Source organism: Engraulis encrasicolus, chromosome 13, assembly GCF_034702125.1.
Source record: "Engraulis encrasicolus isolate BLACKSEA-1 chromosome 13, IST_EnEncr_1.0, whole genome shotgun sequence".
Taxonomy (NCBI): domain Eukaryota; kingdom Metazoa; phylum Chordata; class Actinopteri; order Clupeiformes; family Engraulidae; genus Engraulis; species Engraulis encrasicolus.
The window spans coordinates 45,669,542-45,692,041 of record NC_085869.1 but is presented as its reverse complement, the minus strand read 5'-3'; the positions used below and the strand labels follow the sequence as shown (position 1 = coordinate 45,692,041).

Here is a 22,500-nt window from a genome sequence, read left to right as displayed (position 1 = left end):
GACGGACGGACGGACGGACGGACGGACAGACCCTCTTATAGAGATGCTGGGACGCATCTAAAAACTCCACTGTCTCAACGCTCTATCAGCACTGGTGTTGCTATCCATCTCCAACACGTTGTTTGAGGTATTTTCTCATCATTTGATGGCATCAATTAAAAGAAATAGCTGAGGTAATTGCTGTTCTTCCGGCACAGGCTGTGCTAGTTTGATGGTGTAGAGCGGAGCGTGGAGTTCATTGGGTTCACATATACAGTGCATTCCAAAAGTCTATTATCTGTTACAAAGGGGAGAGGGGTTAGGGTGAAAGCGTGTGGCATCTATGGCTAGATAGTGCTACAAAGTGCATGGGATGAGACATTCACATGTGTTGTCATCCCCTGGCGTGGTGGCCCCTGGACCCCCCTTGTCTGGGGGGCATCCTCTTTCATGCGAGCATTTGTTGGCAGATCATGGGATAAGGAGGAAGAGGAGACGTTTGGGGTGTCAATTTTTCTTAAATCACGTTTGTTTTCTTCCACTGTGTTTTTGTTTTTGTTTCAGCTATTATCACACCATTTTTAAAAAAGCAGTTCTGATGGCCTTTACTTTGCAAGGACATGCTGAGTTTAGGGGGGAAGGGAGAAGGGGGAAGAGGAGAGAGAAGAGAAGCATCCCTGTGCCCTCTCCCCTGGTTGGCTGAGCCTTCCGCTGGTGTTAATTAATGGGGGAACTTCATTAAAAGGCCATGCATGAATGCCACTCGCTCACTTTGATCACCGCATTAAAATCCGTAGTCACTGCGTCCGTGTGTGTTTGTGTGTGTGCGTGTGTGTGTGTGTGTGTGTGTGTCCTATTGACCCCCTCCCCCCTTTAGTGGGACAGCTTTGCATAACAATTGGCCATTTTTATAGGAGCATTAAACTTGGCAGAGAAACTAACAGAGGGCCCCTGATCAGATCCGACGAGATCAGAGTAGACTGAACTAGAGGCTCGACACTGCACTTCAAATAGGGCCCATGGGGCCCCTCAACTGACTAGCCTCCTGGCCCGGCTAACTGGGCTCTTTCTGGGCAAAAAGGTCGAGAACCACTGCAATACACTAATGCCTGCACAACAGGTGGTCTGCACTACAAGATGCATGCTTAGGTCTGTTATGTCCTCACTATTTTATGTTTATTGTTAACAGAAACATCATGCATTATGGAACATGAATTTGTGAAGTCTTTATGAGTCTTCCCTTGCAGTTAAAGTAAGTGTTGCCATAGTGACCAAAACCAGGCCATGATTTATGGACGTGCTAAAACATAACTGTTAAAGAGAGCCCAAAATGCTGTACAGTTTGACAATCACGCAAAATGGAATCGAGTCTCTCGGGGCGTTAATTGCCTAGCCTTCATTTGTTGTAGCTGACAGTAAGCCTTCTGTTTTAGCCACTCTGACAGATTTTATGCGTCATCATAAAATGGCCAACTGTTTTTGCACATGCACAACTGTGTTTAACAGCCCCACTCATTTCCCATTTATTTCCTCCTGTGGATTAGATGTTATTTTTTTGTTGTTTGACTTGTTTTGAGTAAGTTCTGTCAGTGTGAGTCGAGTGAAACTGTTAATACACAACCATTTATTTCCTCCAGTGAATCACAAGTACACGTTTTTTTTAAGTTGTTTTGAGGATGTAAGTACTGCGAGTAGGCCTAGGAGAAAAGTGAAAGCAAGGGCTTTGTGTCTCTACGTGGGGTGTGGAAAAGGTGGACGAGACAGATCACACTTCCTATATCAAAGTGTCACGAGGCATCAGGTCAGAACGATCCCGGATGGAACTAGAGCAGGCAAAAAAAACAACATAAAAAAATAATCTAGAAAGTGTCAGTCGAACAGATCTCGCTGTACAACTGCGGCGTTGATTACTTTCCAAAAGTCTGTCGGCGTGGGGAGAGATCTGCCAAATCCCGCCAAACCGAAGTGGAGCAAATGGCAGATTACATGTTAATATTTCAGACAGCTGCATGCATATTTCACTCTTTGAAATCCTTTTATCCCCTGCAAGGATTTAGCCACCGGTGTCGCCTTTGGTTTCGGAGCCTTTTTCTTTTCTTTCTTTTTTTTCAATTTCCCTACCCCAAAACCTTGTTTGCACAAACTTTCCATTCGTTTCTTATTGACGAGGCTGAAAAACGAGCGCCGACTTGAGCTGGCTTGATCTCTTTTCCAGCCGCGACATGAGGGGAAAACGGCATGCCAGTGGACTTCTGAAATGTCTTGTTGGTAATGCGGTTTCCAGCTCTAAATACCCATGTCGGAAAAATATGAAGGGGGGGAGGGATGGGAAGGCTATCTCTGCACACACCATCTCATTAAGAGAGGTAGGGCTGCTGAGTGGTGGTGGGCAAATTCTCTCAGTTTCAACTTCATTAGAGGGCGAAATTAAAAGTTGTCTCGAGCCGACAGATGGCACCAGCATTGATCTCAGAGTCATGATGTTTAAATGAAAGACAAGTTTGAGGTGGGAGGGGGTGATGGAGGAACACAGGAAGAGGAGGAGATGTGGTTTTGATACCTCAGACATGGCTACAGTTACGAGGAACCTTTGGTACAGGTGGGCGTATATTTTGTGGTGTTGTATGCGTGCGTGCGACACGTGCCTGTGCCTGTCTGCGTGTGAGAGAGATACATGTATGTGAGAAGTGTGCCTGTGAGCGCAGTGTGAGTGTGTGAGTGTTAGTGTGTGTGAGAGAGTGTGTGTGTGGATGAGTTTAAGTGCTTGGGTTAAGGGCATGGAGCAGAGCGAAGAGGGAGAGTAGTAGAGTGGAGGCATAGAGGCGGATAGTGGTACAGGGCAGTGATTCCCAACCAGAGGTCCGTGTACCACTAGGGGTACGTGAAAACATTGCAGGGGGTACTGTACGTGGAAAACAAAATGTAGTAATAACAAATGCACGGAGCATAGTCACACTCGAATAGAGAAAGACATATGCAGCATGAGTGAGGGATACTCATGTTGTCATGTTATGACAAAAAGCCTTAGGAGGTACGCAGGACAAAAAAGGTTGGGAAACACTTGCGTAGAGCAGTGATTCTCAAACTTTTTCAGACCAAGGACCACTTTGTCCCCCCAAAAATGTTCAGGGACCACCTGACAACTGAATTGACAGTTGACGGGTACTATTTCGACACTAATTCTGATGCAGATCACTTACTTTTTATTCACATTTACAAGCCTGTCTTATTGTGGTGAAAATATGACTTGAGACATGTTTGGCTTTGTAATAATGTTACATATATAGTCTTCTGCTAGCTTGTCTTGGAAAAGTAGAAATCCCTTTGCGGACCACCAGTGGTCCCCGGACCACACTTTGAGAATCACTGGCGTAGAGGATGGCGGTGTGGTTAGAACAGTGCGTGACAAGAGGGCACAGGACAGGATAGATGCTGACAGTCACCATGTTCCTGCCAAGCACCATTCACTTCTCCTGTCCACTTCCCACCCCCCCAACCCGCGGACTGCAGCTTAAGAGCTGTGCACACAGAAATACGACGTGTCAGATCCAGTTTTGAGGGATGTAGCTGGAAATTCTCTCTCTCGTGCGCTCTCTCTCTTCCTTTTTCTTTCTTTCGAGTCTAACATCACAGAGTTTGCCCGGGCTCTGTTTCAGCGATGGGAGTGTATCCTCCATATCCATTAAAGATGGGCAGATCTCAGTCTATTGTAAGGCTAGGCAATACTTCAAGTGGGATTGTTGAGTCATCAGGAATAGAATACGCACGCTGATGTGTTGATTATAATGTATGACAGAGAATCCAAAGAATGCTGCATCAAACAATCTGTTTGTCCTTGTTTGGTCTTTTCATAGAACGTCGAGCGGAGCTGAATGCGACTTGTCACAGAACAAGCGCTTGGTTGTTTTTTCCTCTTTTTTTTGCTTCTTCTTCCTTTCTTTTCTTTTCTCTTTTTTTTCAAAAGGGCTTTTGTGAGTTCAGTCTCATGGGGGACAATGGTGCACCGCATCTCCATTTATGGTAAAAAAAAGCACTTGTCAAGGGGGAGCTGCATTTGAACTCTTTGCTAATGTTATCATTTCACCGGAGCCTGAAGAAAGCTGAAAGCTCAGATGTTTCTTCTCCTCTCTGTAACAGTCGGAAACGGCTGCGACTCTTGGAGCAGCTTCTAAGTGTGTTTTCCGAGTTCTGCTGTGCTTTCAGTGCAGCTCATTAACGGGAACCAAGTTGAACCCAGAAACACACACACACACACATTTCTCTCCACATCAAACTGTCCAACCATACCCCCTCCACCCATGCCCCCAATCTCTTCCCATCCCATTCTGCTGAACTCACTGAAGCACAACATGGGGTGCATGTGCAACCGAGAGACTCTACACCAGCCTGGCCCTGGTCTAATCAAACTATATATACGAGGCTTCCACATTGTTGCAAAGAGAAGATGTGTGGAAGTACATCTACCAAATGCATTCAAAAGGGAACAGGCTGTGTTGTGTGGCACCATCTATTAGCTGGAATGGGAAGTGGAGAGGAGGAGAGATGGCATAGGAGGACCAAGGCATATTAAAAACATCAAATACATTCACACATACACCTGAAACCTCATCATTATTATTTTGTTCACTGTATATTCCCTCATACTGATGGTGAAACATTTCGGAGTTTACTTGTTGGCGGTGTGCACTGTACCCCCAAAAACCTCATGATGCGCCCAAACTGGTGACGAGTACATACTGCAGGCTCTTTGTCTGTCACCTGACATGTTTCAAACTCACCTGGGGTCGCAGAGGAAATCCGAGCTCTCCCCGTCGGCCCGCCACACCAGCCACTCTCGAAAAGACGGGTGGCAGAACATGCGCGTCTTGTCCCTCCTCTTGACCAGGAAGCCGGCCAGCAGCTCCATGCGCTGCTGCAGGTCGTCCCAAGGCAGCTCGCCGCGGGCGCTGCCGGCGTTCACCGCGTGGTACAGCTGCTCGTCCGTCATGGGGTGCAGCGAGGCCAGCGCCACGTTGAGCACGGGCAGGCAGCGCTCAAAGGCCGCCTGGCTGGCGAAGCGCATGTTGCACTGCAGCAGGTAGAGCTCGGCCAGCGAGACGGGCACCACCTTCAGGCTGGCGCTCTTGATGACCAGGTGGCCGCGCTCAAACAGGTCCAGCGTCAGCTTCAGGTACAGGTAGGAGCCCTGGCTGCGCGACATCAGGTGGCTGCTCACCTGCGGAGGGGAGAGGGGCGAGAGCGGAGGGGAGAGAGAGATGCGGCCACATCATTATCACACAGATGCTCTGGTGCTGAATCAAAAACATTCAGCTGAAAAGAAACATTATAAGGAACCAGACACTGTAATCATTTTTTTTTGCAAAATAAAACGCTTGGGAGAATTCATCAGTCTGGGGACCTTTTCGGTGAGGGGGGAAGGGGGGAGGGGAGAGAGATATACGGGCACATCATCGTCAGGCAGCCGTGGCCAAATAGTTAAGGAGATGGGCTTTAGATTAGAGGGTTGCCGGTTCAAATCCCCACCTTACACTCCCTTAGTGTCTGATCTCATGTGAAAAGAAAAATTATAAGGGCCTGCACATTATAAGCATTTATTTTTTGCACATTAAACACATTCATTGGACCTTTATTATTGCTTAGATTTGTTAAGAACAGTGCTACTACACTAGACTTATGATGATAGTGATGATGATGATGATGATGATGATGATGATGATGACAATGACGTAGGAATATTGAAAATATTAGCCTCCTGGTACTTAAATTATTAAACGTATACTATGTTTGTTTCCACATCTGAACTGCTCCTGGCAAAACCTGTTTTTCTCTTCCACTTTTGTCCTCTTCTACTATGTCCAGCATGTTTCGCCAGTCTACATGTTCCTTTCATACAAGAGCAGCTCACCTTGCCCACGATGAGGGGGTCGGCCTTGCCGTTGAGCGAGATGTTGTTCATGATGTCGCGGCTGCTGCTGATGCGGTACTGGATGTAGGCGTGCAGGTCCGAGCCGATCTCCTTGTTCTCCGGGTACTCGTCCAGGGAGATCTTGGTGAACGGCAGCAGGTTGGTGATCTCCTGGTGGACCAAGAGAAGGGGAAAGAACATTGAGGTAAACTAATTGCGAGATATGATGTATCAAGAGATGGAGATGGACATAGCAAGGCAGTAGATGATGGGATAGATGATGGAAGAGCTTGGTGAGCGGTTACAGGTTAGTGATCTCCTGGTGGATGAAGAGAGGAGAAAGAACAGTCAAGTCAAATGAATGAAAACATAGCAAGATATGAGATATCAAGACATGGAGAAAGACAGGGCAAGGCAGTAGATGATAGGACACTCGTCCACCTGGGAGATCTTGGCGATCTTCTGTTTGAATAGACTTGAATGGGAAATAACAGGTTAAGACATGGCAGAGAGCATATACAGAACAAGCCTAGCCACGCTAGACTCCCCGTCGATAGCAAACGGATTTCACTGCCTCAGCTTGATTCGATGGGATCTAACATGGCTAGGCAAGGCAAGATCTGTACATTATTATCATAAAAAATATGTTCACTCAGTTTGCTTTCTGCGTTTCATTTCTCTAGAAAATGATTAAGGCTGTTGACTTCCTGTTGTACAAATCAATAGAAAAGAAATTAAGTTGACATATAGTAAGGCGAGGACAGCAGGGATCCTTTCATTATGAAAACACACTTCCTGATATAGAAGAACAAGTAAGTAGCAGAGTTAAGGCAAGTAAAGGAGTTAAATAATGAATAAAAAACAACCTCCTGCAGTGAAGGAAAGGAAAACATTCAAGTTGAACAAATTGAAAGAAAATCAAACTAAAGTTACAGTAGGAGATTGCGAGACAACCACAGCAGGAACCATTGCATTATTAACACACTTTGCTAACATCCAAACACAAGTAAAAGCAGAAAAATAATTCTGGTTACGAGCTTTTTCGCCTCTAAACAACAATTAAGACTCTTGGCATCTCTTGCATAACCGAAACTGCTGTGTGTACTCGATGTGTAAACGTGGGCGTGTGTCATGTTAATGTACAGAAATCCCTCGCACCGCTCCTGTTAAAGTGGGATCATCCATCCAGCCCACACATGTCCCCTTCTCTGGCTGTCTAGCATACGGTGCGATGACACGGCCCCGCTCACCACAGCAGCAGGTGGACTGCAGTCAGTCAGTCGGCAGGCAGGCGGCCACACTCCTACCTCATGCACTGCACTGGGTCACTTGGCAGGTGTCAGTCTGTGTTTGTGTGTGTGTGGGGAGAGAGAGAGAGAGAGAGAGAGAGAGAGAGAGAGAGAGAGAAACAGAGAGAGAGAGACACAGAGAGAGAGAAACAGACAGAGAGAAACAGAGACAGAGAGATAGAGAGAGAGAGAGAGAGAGAGAGAGAGAGAGAGAGAGAGAGAGAGAGAGAGAGAGACAGAGAGACAGAGAGAGAGAGAGAGAGAGAGAGAGAGAGAGAGAGAGAGAGACAGACAGACAGAGACAGAGACAGAGACAGAGAGCTTGCATGCGTGCTATGAGGCCCAGTGAGGGGTGTAGTAATCCGGCACTAAGTGCTGAGCTGTCAGGCTGGAGCGGACACAGCCGGCCGTGTTTGCAAACCGAGAGCTGGGGAGGGGAGGGGAGGAGAGAGGAGATACGGGAGGAGAGGAGAGGAGAGGAGATGAGAAGGGAGAGGAGCTGGTGAATGGGAGCCAGAGGCACTCATACTTTCTTCCTGCCCACATTTCTCTATCCCCCGTTTTGTCCATCAGTCCATCTCTATATTTCTCTCACATTCTCATTTTTGAGGCTTAGACTCTTGTCTGTCTCTATTTCCGCCCCCCCGCTTGACATCAGTTTCTCTCTCTCTCTATCCCCCCCTCTCTCTCTTTCACATCCTCATCTCTCTGTCTCTTTCCTGTCCTCTACCCTTCCATCTCTCTCTAATACTCTAGTGCTGTTCTAAATCAATTCACCTTCCACTTTCCAGCCACTTCTGTCCACAGAGGGAGATGGGGCAGCCGCAGGCAAAGATGTTCAGCCAACAAATGTACACACAGCACAAGAGAATAGGGCAACAGCCAGAAAAACACAGGCATGCACGCACACGCAGACACACACACACACACTCATGCACACACACACGCACAAACATACAGACACACCTGTCAAAGTGTGCACAAATGCACAAATGCACGCATACACACACACAGACACAATTGTCAAAGTGTGCACAAATACACTGTGCAACACACAGGTACAAACACACTTGCACACACGCTCGCGCGCCCACACTTTAAATGCTGTGCCAGTGCCACCACAGTCCCACACCACTTGATTATGCATTTGCATCCCCTTGCATTCATGAGCAATTTCCTGCCTGGGCTGGCTGGCTGGCTAGCGGTGGCGGATCTCAACAGGGAGAGAAACTCGCTCAACTTCCCTCATCAATGACTACACCAGAAGGAGCCAAAAAACCCACACCGTCCTCCAACAGCTCTCTCTCTATCTCTATCTCACTCTCTCTCGCGCGCGTGCGCACACACACACGCACACACACACACACACACACACACACTGCATAAAGGGACATCCACACATGCATCCACTCACACACTCGCTGCACGCATGCTGCCCCCACAGCCTCTCCACTATCCAAATTGTGCTGTGACCAGGACCACTGGACCCCCTCTCCTGTTCTCCTCTCCTCTCCCACACACCGGCCTCTACTCATGGTGGAGCCATGGGAAGCCTGGCACTACCTCCCAACATCGCTCTCTCTCTCTCTCTCTCTCTCTCTCTCTCTCTCTCTCTCTCTCTCTCTCTCTCTCTCTCTCTCTCTCTCTCTCTCTCTCTCTCTCTCTCTCTCTCTCTCTCTCTCTCTCTCTCTCTCTCTCTCTCTCTCCCTCTCTCTCCCTCCTCTCTCTCTCTCTCTCTCTCTCTCTCTCTCCCTCTCCCTCCCTCCCTCCATAACTGTGCCCCTCTGCTTCTCTAATGTTGCCTGTCTGTCTCCCTCTCTCTTTCTGTCAATTTCTCATTCTCCCTCTCTGCATGTCTCTCTCACTCACACCCCCTCTCCATTCCCCTGTCTTCCTCTCTCCAACCAAGAGGCATTTTAGCAGAGAGAGAGAAAACCTTGATGGTGCTGGTTCTTTGCATAACCTTGAACAAGCTGACGTGTTCACACTGACAATTACAGCATTTGGGACAGCGGGGAAAAACAAAAAAACAACCCTAGTTCCTGTTGGGTTTGTGTGGTAGTGTGAATACGTGCCGCTTACAAACGAGCACTTCAGTTGCCAGTGTAACTGCTGCAGGATCTGGGTCTGAGAGTATTCTGGGACTATGAAATCAGCTTTTGCAAACTTAGCCTGACTTGACATGAGTGCTCGATTGCTATCGACCAAAGCTAAGGCACCATGCATATAAATAGAAGTTGCACATAAAAGTACCAAAGATAGCGTTTCCTCTTTTGGGATTTACGATGGTTCCCCTTTGTCCTCTCTTGTGTTACAAAGGCGCACACACTGACACAGTCACACTTTTACACACCCACCCACACAGGCAGACATAAATAAACAAAACTGATCAAAATAGGATTAAAATACAAGATGCTAACTCCCAGGTTTAGAAGAATAAAATAAAGCAGAACAAATGAGAGCGAGAGAGCGAGAGAGAGATAGAGAGAGATAGCGAGAGAGAGCGAGAGAGAGCAAGAGGGAGGGAGAGAGAGAGAGAGAGAGAGAGAAAGAGAGACAGAGAGAGGGAGGAGACAAATCCTGTTGGAGAAAGGATAAACAAAAGAAGGCCATCAACACTCAAGACCCCACGCCACAGACAGACAGACAGACAACAGACTGACAACAGGCAGAAAGACAGGCAGGCAGACAGACAGACAGACAATGAGAGAGAGAAAGAAACACAGATGGAGACCTTAGCTTCAGATTTCCTGTACCTGCATGTGTGATGTTGGGGTCGTGTAGCATAGGCCAAGTACATGCAATGGAGAAGCACACTTCAACAGACACAGCAATGTACCCATGTTAACTTCGATACATTTATATACTGGTTAAGCTAATGGTGAAAATGCCTTTCAGCCACAATAGTACATGAGTTAAGGTTTCCTAACAGTGCTTCCTCTATCCCCCCTATTGGTCTAATGAAAGCTTTGTCTTAGCGTGTGAGGTCATTGGCTGCACTTCTCGTGCTGACTGGATTCCTGCCTTATTTCCCCTGTGGGGGAGGCTTTCACGGAGAGAGCTGTCTGATTAAGTGGCCCATGACGCTAAGTGGCCACACCGCTGCACTACTGCCTGCCTGCCCACCGTCACCGAGTGCACCCTTCTCTCTCTCTCTCTCTCTCTCTCTCTCTCTCTCTCTCTCTCTCTCTCTCTCTCTCTCTCTCTCTCTCTCTCTCTCTCTCTCTCTCTCAATGTGAGCCATCCAACTGGAAGTCGGCCATGAAAATTGGTGCTGCAGAGAGGAGAGCAGCATCTGTTAAACCAAGTAATCTGTGGGACGGTAGCAGAGTGTTGTTAATGATCCCAGCATCGTCACTAAGGGGTGAGTCAGCACACTACATGCACAGGCCAAATTATCCACACGACACAGCCTGGATAGGAGTCTGTCTGAGCCTCTCCTGCTGATGGAAACACCCGTCATCACTTTGTTTGTTTTGGGTTTCGTGGCTCTGACGATCTCGTGGCAGCGTTCCTGAAAGAATGTGGTGCTCGAAATGTAAACCGAGTGAGATGGCGACGTCTTCTGAAGACGTCAGCTGATAAACACATCACGACTTTTCAAACAAAAAAGACCACATCTGCTTCCTTTCCGAGTGAGCAAAAGCAAACTCCTGATTAGCCGTGTCATTATTGGCAGGGTGAAAATATATTGCCATTAGAAATCAGTTTAAAACGAAAACGAAGCGCAAACTTAGTCTTTAGGACTGATTGTGTATTTCCGCGAGATCATTACTTTTCCACAGGGTAATACTTTGGAAGATCTCAATGGCCAATAGTAGTAGTTATGCCATGAATAGTTACTTATGATATATGTTTTTGTGCATAGAGTAATGCTTGGAGCTCTGAACATGGTCATCTTCTTTGTGTCGTGTAGTATTGTTATTGATCGTTAATTGTAGGCTTTGCAACGTATTGACTGAACCCTCACATCCCCCACATAGAAGAGGAAAGCACTCGCCAACACTAGGTTGATGCAGATGGAAAAGATTGGTAAAAAAGGTCCTCATTGCTAAGTTGATGTGCACGGAAAAGACTGGTAAAATACATGGTAAAACACAGGGCTGATGTGGATGGTAATCATTGGTAAAAACAGTCCTTGCCACTTGGTTGACACGCATGGCAAAGATTGTTCAAACAGTCCTCACCACCAAGGTTGACATCCATAGCAATAGATATTTTTAACAGGCATCACCACGAAGGCTGATGTAAATAGCAAAAGATTGGTAAAACAGTCCTCAATATCACTGTAGGCTGAAGCGGATAGGAGAGATGATTTGTTTTTAAAATGTGAGGTGGTGTCTTGTTAGTTCATTCATTGCTGCCTTTCTTTCTTTCTTTCGTTTCCAGGCCTCACTACTGTACTGTAGGTTAACGCAGATGGGAAAAAATGCTCGTCAGTATTAAGTTGACATGTACGCAGATAGTGAAAACGCTCAAAAAATTAGAGTTAAAAGGAAGTGCTCACCACGAGGTTGACGCGCACGGTGACGATGAGCTTGAGCCAGGGCGGGAACTTGGGGATGACACGGGTGATGAAGGAGGCGATGGTGTCCCCGTAGTCCGGCTTGTGGAACTCCGCCTCGTTCAGGCCGTCCACCAGGATGATCAGGTCCTCCTCTGGGATCTTACGCTCTACGGAGCCAACACACACACACACACACACACAAACACGCATACAGGTAAGTGAGGGATCAAAGCCTGCAAACCCCGGAAAATCTCTCAGCCACCCCCCAACACACACACACACACACACACACACACACACACACACACACACACACACACACACACACACACACACACACACACACACACACACACACACACACACACACACACACACACACACACACACACACACACACACACACACACACACACGCGTAAGTGTGTGATCAGTTCGCAAACCCCTGAAAATAACACACACACTCTCGTGCGCACACTCACACTCACGCGCGCACAGACATACACACACGAGTGTGTGATCAAAGTCTGCACTCCCTTCATCACACACACTCAGCCAAACACACACACTCACATGTACGCGCAGAATGCGCACAGACGCGTACACACACACGTACACACACACACACACACGTACACGTACACACACGTGCACGCACGCGCACGTGCACGCACACACACACACACACACAAAAGAGCAAAACAGGTCACAGCTGAGAGCTCCAGGGGCTGAGGACTCTGAGGTAGGGTATATAACCCAGACAAGGTTTTCCATTACGCATCACCAAAGCTCAAAATGAAACCAATATAATGGCCAGAAGTCAGTTTACTCCAGAGTGAAACTGTACACCGCATTGCTGCTGCAAAAGGCATTACGGGCTCTTGTACATTTGATCCAGTCAGTACGTTTTTGCCGATCCACTGTTTGTCATCTCTCAAATATCCACCTACAAAACCGCTACTCAATAAAGGCCATTCCAAAATTCAATGTCCTGGGTAGTATTACTGTACAACGACGTCGGTTTGGAAAATAGGGGGTTGGGGGGGCTGCATTTTAAGACCTTCATAAATGAACCTCATATTCCAGACATCTTATACTGCCATGTTTTTTTTTTCCTTTTCTATGAGTTGTGTGTGTGTGTTTAATCTCTGTGAATAGTGTTTGTGTGTGTGTTTGTGTTTGTGTGTGTGTGTGTGTGTGTGTGTGTGTGTGTGTGTGTGTGTGTGTGTGTGTGTGTGTGTGTGTGTGTGTGTGTGTGTGTGTGTGTGTGTGTGTGTGTGTGCGTGTGCGTGCGTGCTGTGTGTGTGTGTGTCTTGTGGTGCCGGTAATGTATTCTCCGTGTAGCCCAGGCATAAAACAGCTTCAGTGAGCTACTATCCTGCAATGCAGCAACAGCCACAGCAAGAGCAGGCAGGCAGGCAGCTGCAGCTACAGCAACACACCGATGGGATGGGAGAATGGAGGAGTAGAGAGGAGAGGAGAGGAGAGGAGAGGAGAGGAGAGGAGAGGAGAGGAGAGGAGAGGAGAGGAGAGGAGAATAGAGGAGCGGAGAGAAGAGGAGAAGAATGGAGAGGAGAGGAGTGGACTGGAGGAGAGGAGTGGAGAGGAGTGGAGAGGAGTGGAGTGGAGAGGAGAGGAGAGGAGAAGAGAGGAGTGGAGAGGAGAGGAGAGGAGTGGAGAGGAGAATAGAGGAGCGGAGAGAAGAGGAGAAGAATGGAGAGGAGAGGAGAGGAGCGGACTAGAGGAGAGGAGCGGAGAGGAGTGGAGTGGAGTGGAGTGGAGTGGAGAGTAGAGGAGAGGATAGGAGAGGAGAGGAGATAAGGGGAGAGGAGAAGAGAGGAGAGGAGAGGAGAGGAGAGGAGGGGAGAGGAGAAGAGAGGAGAGGAGAGGAGGGGAAAGGAGGGGAGAAGAGTGGAGAGAGGAAGAGAGTAGAGGAGTGGAGAGAGGAGGGGAGTAGAAGAGTAGAGAGAGGAGGGGAGAGAGGAGAGAAGAGGAGAGGAGGAGAGGGGAGAAGTGGAGAGAGGAGGAGAGGAGGAGAGGAGAGTAGAGGAGGGGAAAGGAAAGGGAAGGAGAGGAGAGGACAGGAGAAAATTGGAGGAAAGAGGAGAGGAGAAGATGGGAGATGAGAGGAGGGGAATGGAGATGAGAGGAGTCGGAGGGGAGAAAGGAGGGGAGAGGCGAAGAGAGGTGAGTAGAGGAGAGGAGAAGAGAGGAGTGGAGATGACTGGAGAGGAGAGGAAAAAGGAGGGGAGAGGCGAAGAGAGGTGAGCAGAGAGAGGAGAAGAGAGGAATGGAGAGGAGTGGAGATGACTGGAGAGGAGTGGAGATGACTGGAGAGGAGAGGAGAGACAGAGAGAGGAGAGGAAATGAGAGGAGGGGAGAGGCGAAGAGAAGTGAGGAGAGGAGAGGAGAGGAGAAGAGAGGAGAGGAGAGGAGTGTAGATGACAGGAGAGGAGATGAGATGAGAGGAGAGGAGAGGAGAGGAGAGGAGAGGACAGGAAAGGAAAGGAGAGGAGAGGAGAGGAGCGGAGAGACAAGAGGAGAGGAGAGGAGAGGAGAGGAGAGGAGAGGAGAGGAGAGGAGAGGAGAGGAGAGGAGAGGATGCTGCCTCCATCAGTAGCAGCAGCAGCAGCAGGGTGTGGAGCTGAGGATGTGCTGAGACTCAGAGAATAGATATACGCTCACTCAGTCTGTTTAACAAGCAGCAGGGCCAGGAGGGTGTTAACTCACACCTGCACAAGAAATCTCTGTGTGTGTGTGTGTGTGTGTGTGTGTGTGTGTGTGTGTGTGTGTGTGTGTGTGTGTGTGTGTGTGTTACTATACATGTCTGTACACATGTGTGTGTGTGTGTGTGTGTGTGTGTGTGTGTGTGTGTGTGTGTGTGTGTGTGTCCATGTGTTTGTGAGACAGAGGTTGTGTGTATAATTTGTTTGCACATATCCACAGTGGAGCAATCCCTCTTCTCTGGGAAGACGTGAAAAAAAATCAACCTTCGTATCTGCGAGCCCTCGATATACCAGAGTTTCTTCATGAACACAACTTTTGGAAAAAAAAGAAAAAGAAAAGGCAGAGCAGAAAGGCACCGCAAAAAAACTCGATAAATTCAAAAAAAAAAGAAAAAAAGAAAAATCTGTTGGCAGCTCAAGGTCTAAAGCACGTAACTAGATTTCTGTTGAGCGGTGAGCACTGGGGCTCTGGCCAAGGAGCAAAAAGACTGATGGCACATTGTCCATCCGAGCCAGTGCGAAAGGTCAGTGCCAATATTGAGGCGGTCTCTGGTGGTAGAGATTGTGAATCCCTCCATTCCCCCTATATCGACCCTCCTTTTGTGCAGGCTCCCCTTTCTCCCGCAATGAGATGTTACAGGGGAGAAAACAGCCTGCATGGATCTATCATGATCTATCCATCTCGGACCCTGTGGACCGATTGCAGCCTCATGCCCCTTCATCGACGCTCCCCGCCACATGTGTACATGCTTACATGCTTACACTGACACACAAACACACAAGTACACACACAGAGAAATGAGCACACACAATGTACAAACAAACAAACCAACACGCACGCACGCACGCACGCACACACACACACACACACACACACACACACGCACACACACGCACACACACTTACGCACGCACGCACACACACGCACGCACACACACACACACACACACACACACACACACACACACACACACACACACACACACACACACACACACACACACACCCTTTTCCATGCGACAACCACTGTGGGGCTTGTTTATCTACAAAATCTAAAGGTGCGTCAGACCATAATACAGTATTGATTCTGTGAAGGAAAGGAGAGGAAGAGGAAGGAAGAAAAAAAATGTCTGTGTTCCGTGTACACAATCCTCATGCGACCTTGAGATTGTCAGAATATGTCTACAGCATAGAAAAAAAAGAAAATGGAAAAAAAAAAAAAGAGAGAAACAGTTGGAGCTTTGCGAGACACAAGTTGCTCCACAGGGACTTGAGCGATCTGGCCACAGACTGAAGCGAGAGGGAGGGTGGAAAAAAACCCTCAAAGAGGAGTAATGGGAACCCCGAGAAAGCGAAAGCCTATTAAGTGTGACGATGATTCTAATCGATACTTCATGCTAACATGAGGCCGCAACAGCGGGCCAATTAACAGTGTTCCAAGCCATTGTGCAGAGCTGATGGCTTCACCTCTCTTGCTGAGCCCTATTACTCGCACTGCGGACACAGCAGAGGGAGCCTCCCCTTCTCTGACCTCCACACACATATACATGCGCGCGCACTCACACACACACATGCGCGCACACGCACACACAAACACACGCACTCTCTCACACACATGCACGCGCACGCACGCACGCACACTGGCACACACACACATGCGCACACACACACACACACACACACACACACACACACACACACACACACACACACACACACACAAAAACACAAACGCATACAAAAACTCAAAAACACACCTCTCCCACACACCCAGACAGACACCCCCCCACACACAAAAACATGTACACACACAAAAGCACACCCACACACACAAAAAAAACCTACACACACACACACACACACGCCTCCGCCAACCCTGGGGATAAGGTCGCAAGGTTTCCCACCCGGCCCTGAGCTCTGCCTTTCTCTCTCAGACCAAAACAAACAATGCGAACCGCGGCAACAGGTTGACAATTAATCTGGAGCCGGCAGACGGGGTCTTACACAACCGGCGCTGTGGCAAAGGTGCACTTAGGGAGCACACTGACACAAAAGAGGCACCGGAGAAATATCGTCAAAACCCATTTTTGTATCCATTTGATTGGTGGCAATTTTGCCCGTAATCGGTCGCCTGTCTGCCAGCTTGCCTCAGTGGGGTTGCACAGTTCATTTGTGCAGCCCAGATTGTCAACACCAAGGTTAAGGTGGAATTAAACGAAGAATAAGGCAAAATGTCAACGTGTCATCTCAATAGGCCCCCGTGAGTTACCAGCTGCTTGCTGTCTAATACACCCCCTTTCATTCTTGCCAAGACTACTAATAAGACGTTTACAAACCTGGACAGATGGACCTTGGACACAAAATAACCTGTGGCCTATTCTGAACTACAAAGGCACAAAATTGAGTTTAGACTGAAAATGTTCTTCATAACACCTACTTACACCTATCTTGTGACAAAGCCTTAAGGTCCAAATGTGTCCAATTGCCATGTCAACATCCAACCTAATTCCAAGGCTTTGAAGGCCTTTTTCTCAGGTTCAATGTTAGCACAGTTACTGCACTTTGCCTTTATATAATTGCCATGCTGAATTTGATGTCTATGATCTCATATTCTTGGTACTTTCTGCTTTTTGTTAGTACTTGGATTCATACAGCCCTCCTGATGTCCAGTACTGTGCTACATTGCTCCAGGGACTATACCCAATACCCTTTAGATGACCAAGTTGTTTTGGATAAAAGCGTCAGCTAAGTGTAATGTCATGTAATGTAATGTCAACCCCCACCCTTCCTGCTCCAAGCCAGTGGACTCGCCCTTGCCGCGGGCGAGCAGGGGCTCCAGTGAACAGCCCCCAGTGACGACATGACCACCCCCCAACAGCACTTGGCTGCATTAGCATCTACCCCCCACCCTCCCTGCTCCATCCCCCAGTTGAACTTACCCTTGCGGAGGGCGAGCAGGGGCTCCAGTACGCCGCGCCTGAAGGCGGCCGAGGGGTCCTGTACGCAGGAGCGCAGGCTGAGCATGCTCTGGAGGTGGGGCTCCCTCAGCAGCAGCTCCCTGTAGGCCGCCAGCATGGGGGAGCGGCACAGCAGAGCCGCCACGCTGTGGACAAACTCCGGCACCAGGCACGTGTAGGTGTTGTCCGCCTGGCAGTAGTGGTAGGCCACCACCTGGAGAGAGCAAGGAGGGAGGGAGAGAGAGAGAGAGAGAGAGAGAGAGAGAGAGAGAGAGAGAGAGAGAGAGAGAGAGAGAGAGAGAGAGATTTAAAATATCTTAATTTAACACTTTTTACCAATCGTACAATGTCAGAACACTGTAACCACACGTTAGCAAAAAAAAAAAAATCAAGACCCAAGACAGAAGGGAAGTATACATTTTCACACTCAACTCCACATCCTCCCCAATGAAAAAGTGAAAACTGAAAATGTCTTAACATCATTAACCATTCTGTAATGCACACATTTCACCATGAGCCAACCCATCCCCAAAAGAGAAAAATTAGAAATTAGTTTATTTCAATAAATGTAATAATAGCTTTTCTTTTTTGCCTGGAGAGAGGGAGAGAAAAAGCATAATGTGTCTGTGTGTAATGCTAAATGGTCATGCCAATAAAGTACGGCCATTAAAAATAAATTTGAATGAGAGAGAGAGAGAGAGAGAGAGAGAGAGAGAGAGAGAGAGAGAGAGAGAGAGAGAGAGAGAGAGACAGAGAGAGAGAGAGACAGAGGGAGCAAGAGAGGTAGAACGGGAGAAGGGGGAGCAGGTGTGAGAGAATAAAGGTGACACAGAGAGATAGAAAGAACAAGAGAGAGAAATAGTGACAGTTAGAGAGAGAGAGAGAGAGAAAGTGTGTGACAGACAGAGAGACACAGACAGACAGACAGACAGACAGACAGACAGAGAGAGAGAGGGAGAGAGAGAGAGAGAGAGAGAGAGAGAGAGAGAGAGAGAGAGAGAGAGAGAGAGAGAGAGAGAGAGAGAGAGCAGGAGCAAAGTGACAAAAGGTAAAAGGGGACTCATTAATTCTCAGTGGTGGCACAGAGGGAGGTGGTGGTGGGGTTATCGCATTATGGGATTGATTGGTGAGCCCAGCAATGTTTGCCGACAGTGAGACGGAGAACCTGTGGGCTTTAGGACCCCCCCTAGAGACCTCTGGCCAGCCAGCCGGCGGCGGGGCGAGGCGGCCTAAATTTGAACACAGGCTAGACAGGGCTGCGACCCCATTCCACTGTTTGCATTAAACGAGAGCGATTAAAACAACCTTGGCGAGGGGGGCAGGACAACTTCCAAGCATTTGACCCAGGGGCTCAGCTTTGTGCAATATGTGCTTGTGTGTGTACTGTGAGTGAGTATTTCTGTGTGTGTACCGTACTGTAGTGTGTGAGTGTGAGTGTGTGCGTGTCTCCGATGTATCGTAATGCCTGTGTGTCTGAATGTGTGTGTGTTTGTGTGTGTCCACTGTAATAATGTGTACTGTATGTGTGTCTGTTGGTTATCCACTGATGATCCTGACCCTCTTCCCTGACCCATGGCAGGCTTATGCAAGTCCACAGGGGAGAGGGCAAGGACCTCTCAGCCCACCCTGAAAGTGCCCCTCTTAGCTGGGCACTGGGCTCCTCTCCTCCTCCTCCTCCTCCTCCTTCTCTTATCACATTCTTTGCCTCAAACCTGCTCCTCTCTGTGTGCTTCCCTCTTCCACTCTCTCTTCTAACAACCTCCTCTCCTTCTCTCCACCTCTTCTCTCCATATCATCCTCCTCTCTCCTCTAACTACCTTCCACTCCTTCTCTCCACCTCTCCTCTCCTCTTCTCTCCTCCTGCTCTAACCCCCTCTCCACCTACTCTCCACCTCCCATCTCCATTTCCTCCTCCTATTTTCCTCCTTTTTTCCTCCTCCACGGCCCCTCTCCTCCTCTTCTCCTCCTCTAACCCCTCTCCTCCTTCTCTCTAGCTCTCCTCTCTCCTCCTGGCTGGTTGTGGTGGCGGGGCCCAGAGAAGTGGAGCCGCTGGCAGGCTGGCTAATAACACCCGAGCAGGCAGGCAGGCCCTCTCCCAGGTGGGCGACCAAAAGTAAAGTAGGCTGTTGAACCAGAGTTTGCCTTTTATGTAATAGTGTGTGTGTGTGCATGTGTGCGTGTGTATGAGAGAGAGAGAGAGAGACAGAGAGAAAGACAGAGAGAGAGAGAGAGAGAGAGAGAGAGAGAGAGAGAGAGAGAGAGAGAGAGAGAGAGATTGTGTGAACGAAAAAAAAGGAGCCCCTCCACTTTTGCAGGCATGAGTGAAAAATGGATGGCCAAGCTAGAGAGCGCAAGAGAGACACCAGGGGTGAAAAAGTTGTCAGAGATTACAAGGGACACTGTAAAAGACAATGGTACAGAGAGAGAGCGAGAGGGAGAGGGAGAGGGAGAGAGCAGAGGAGACAGAAGTAGAATAAAACAGAAAAAGGCAAAAAAAGAGTGAGGGAGATGGATGCACAGGGAGGCGTTGTAACGGGCTGAGGGAGAGCGCGGGCAGAAACAGAAGAGAGGAGCCTGGGGGATGTGGGACTCTGTCCTAATTACACTCCAACCTGAGAGGGAGAGAAGTATGGAGAGGAGGCAGAGGAGGAGGAGGAGGAGGAGGAAGTGGAGGGAGAGGTGAGGGAAGGAGGGGAGCTGACACACTTTCAAGGGCATGGAGGAGGAGGAGGAGGAGGAGGAGGAGGAGGAGGAGGAGGAGGAGGAGGAGGAGAATGGATGAGGGAGAGAGGGTGGTGGAGGAAGAGGAGCCGGGAGGAGAGGAGGAGAGGAGGCACAAGCGAAGATGGAGGGGGAAGGAGATGTATGGAGGAGAATGGAGGGAGAGCAAGAGAGCGCGAGAGAGAGAGAGAGAGAGAGAGAGAGAGAGAGAGAGAGAGCGCGCGAGAGAGAGAGAGAGAGAGAGAGAGAGAGAGAGAGAGAGAGAGAGAGAGAGAGAGAAGGTGGCTGGAAGCCTTCCTCCCTCTGGTGCACATGGTGGCAGCAGTCACCTCCTTCCAGCTTCAGGAGCCATAACGCTGCTGAGGCGTGACGCGTGTGACGGGGGTACCTCCACAAACAGATGGAGGAAGTCTTGGGGGCCCCAACAACCTCCCTCCCTCTCCTCCCTCGTCGTTCAGACAGACATTTATCACGTTGGAGCTCAGGCACCTATCTACTTACCGCTCTGTTAGAGCTCGTGCCAGGCTTGGAGGAGCTCCAGCCGAATGACAAAAGCAATGCGAGAGGTGTTCATGTGCAGACAGGGAGGAAAACCCACCAAAAATGGCTCTTGTAAATCCGATAGTAAAAAAAAAGCTTCACTGGGAACAACAAAGTGACATTGTCCAGATAAGAGCTCATGCATCTGATATTCGTGCCACGCATTTGATACATTTTGGCTATAGAGGTGGGACCAACAGAGTGCACAAAAAAAAAGCCTTGGCAACACCAGCACTGGAAGACCTTCAGTGGTTGACCTCCCCTTTCCCAATGCATATTCATGTTGGGTGACTTATTATTTAAAAGTCCACCTTGACAGAGGGCACCACTTTTTGCCGTCTAGGTCAAATTAGGGGTTAATGGGAATTCTGTTTCCAGAACACGCCCTTTGGGGAAGGGCAATCCCGATATCCTGAGGAAACACTCTGGAACAGGCAAGCAGGGGGAGAGGCAGGGAGGAGAGCAGGCAGGGAGGAGAGCAGGCAGGGAGTTGGACAGTGAGCCTTGAACTTGGGAATTGGGGAGAGATATCACTCATTTTCTCTGTTGTACTTTCCTTCACCTCCATCGCTCACAGTAATGTAACTCAAAGGATGTTTCAGAGATGATTGTGATGCTGTACGCAGCAGCGTCCGGCCGGAGTACCACATCGCCACAGACTAATACCGTACAGAAAAAAGCCAACAGAGTAATTATCTGCAGATTGGATCAGGCCGACCGGCGGGTGAAGGAAGACTAGCGGGCGCTGATGCAGCACAACTGAGGAGAAGGAGAAGCAGAATTCAGATCAGGGCCTACAGAGACTCCATCAGGCAAAAAAGAGTAAACCGTCCACTACCAAGGATGAATTGGGGATTACAGAAAGGGGGGATGGAGGAATGAAGAGAAGGAAATAAACAGGAAAAAGTAAGGCAAGTATAAGTGAGGTGAAATACAAGATGACTTATTCAGATGGAACAGTGAGGGGAAGAGAGAGAGAGAGAGAGAGAGAGAGAGAGAGAGAGAGAGAGAGAGAGAGAGAGAGAGAGAGAGAGAGAGAGAGAGAGAGAGAGAGAGAGAAAGAGAGAGAGAAAGAGAGAAGGGTAGAGGGGAACAATACTGCAAATAAAGTGACTAAAGTTTGAAAGAGATGGAGATGGGGAGGAAGAGACATAAGTGTTTAAAACATAAGGAAAAAAGCGAAGAGACAAAGGGCATGGGGGGGGCAACATTAATAAAAGTCTGCTGTGGAAGAAGAGGCAGACTTCGGTCAGATGGGAGGGCATACCCTGCCTGGCAGAACAGCTGGCAGTCGCGATGCGGGGCCTAACCAGGGAAGACACGTCCCGCGCTGGGAGGGCACCTGGCATCTGCCAACTGAGGATGACGGAGGGGGGACCGTGCCAAGGAACAGCAGCCACACCGGCAAAGTGGAGCTCAGTGAGGCCCCATGACAGCTCTCGTACAACATGACATCATACAGTACCAGAGCGTACACAATACTGTGATCGTGAAAGGCTGGTCTACTTCCTCATAACATTGTATGCTTCCCTTCCTCAAGGGCAGAGAGCTACATAACAGCTGCAATGTGAAGCCATGATATCATTATGAAAAAAACGATTGTCGTCGCACACTCAGAACTTCATGCAATGCTTTGTTTTAAGAAGGCGTAAGCCGAAACGTTGGTCTCAAAGCCCTGCCTGAAGATCTGAGTGTGTGACGACAATGCTAATGCTTTTTTCATTAAGTTGTACTAAAACTAAAGTAAGCCATGATGGCATGCGGACCGATCTTTTTCTAATACTAGTCTCAGGTGACCTCCTCTGAGGTCGTCTGAGGAGGGGAAAGAAACACACAGTGGAACTATCTTCTTTTCAGCTGTTGTTTACGACCACT

At 48.6% G+C, this 22,500-nt stretch overlaps 1 protein-coding gene across 2 annotated transcripts in view; it reads right to left on the bottom strand.

Moving 5' to 3' along the window:
• The window catches only part of tanc1b (tetratricopeptide repeat, ankyrin repeat and coiled-coil containing 1b), a 208,350-nt gene that overhangs the window by 35,092 nt on the left and 150,758 nt on the right, over positions 1 to 22,500 (bottom strand). For both annotated transcript variants that reach the window (XM_063214044.1, XM_063214043.1), the window contains exons 11-14: positions 17,347 to 17,578; positions 11,681 to 11,847; positions 5,885 to 6,055; positions 4,758 to 5,194 (exon numbers count right to left, since the gene is read on the bottom strand). In XM_063214044.1, coding sequence (XP_063070114.1) covers positions 4,758 to 5,194; positions 5,885 to 6,055; positions 11,681 to 11,847; positions 17,347 to 17,578 — 1,007 coding nt within the window. The remainder of the gene's footprint in view (positions 1 to 4,757; positions 5,195 to 5,884; positions 6,056 to 11,680; positions 11,848 to 17,346; positions 17,579 to 22,500) is intronic.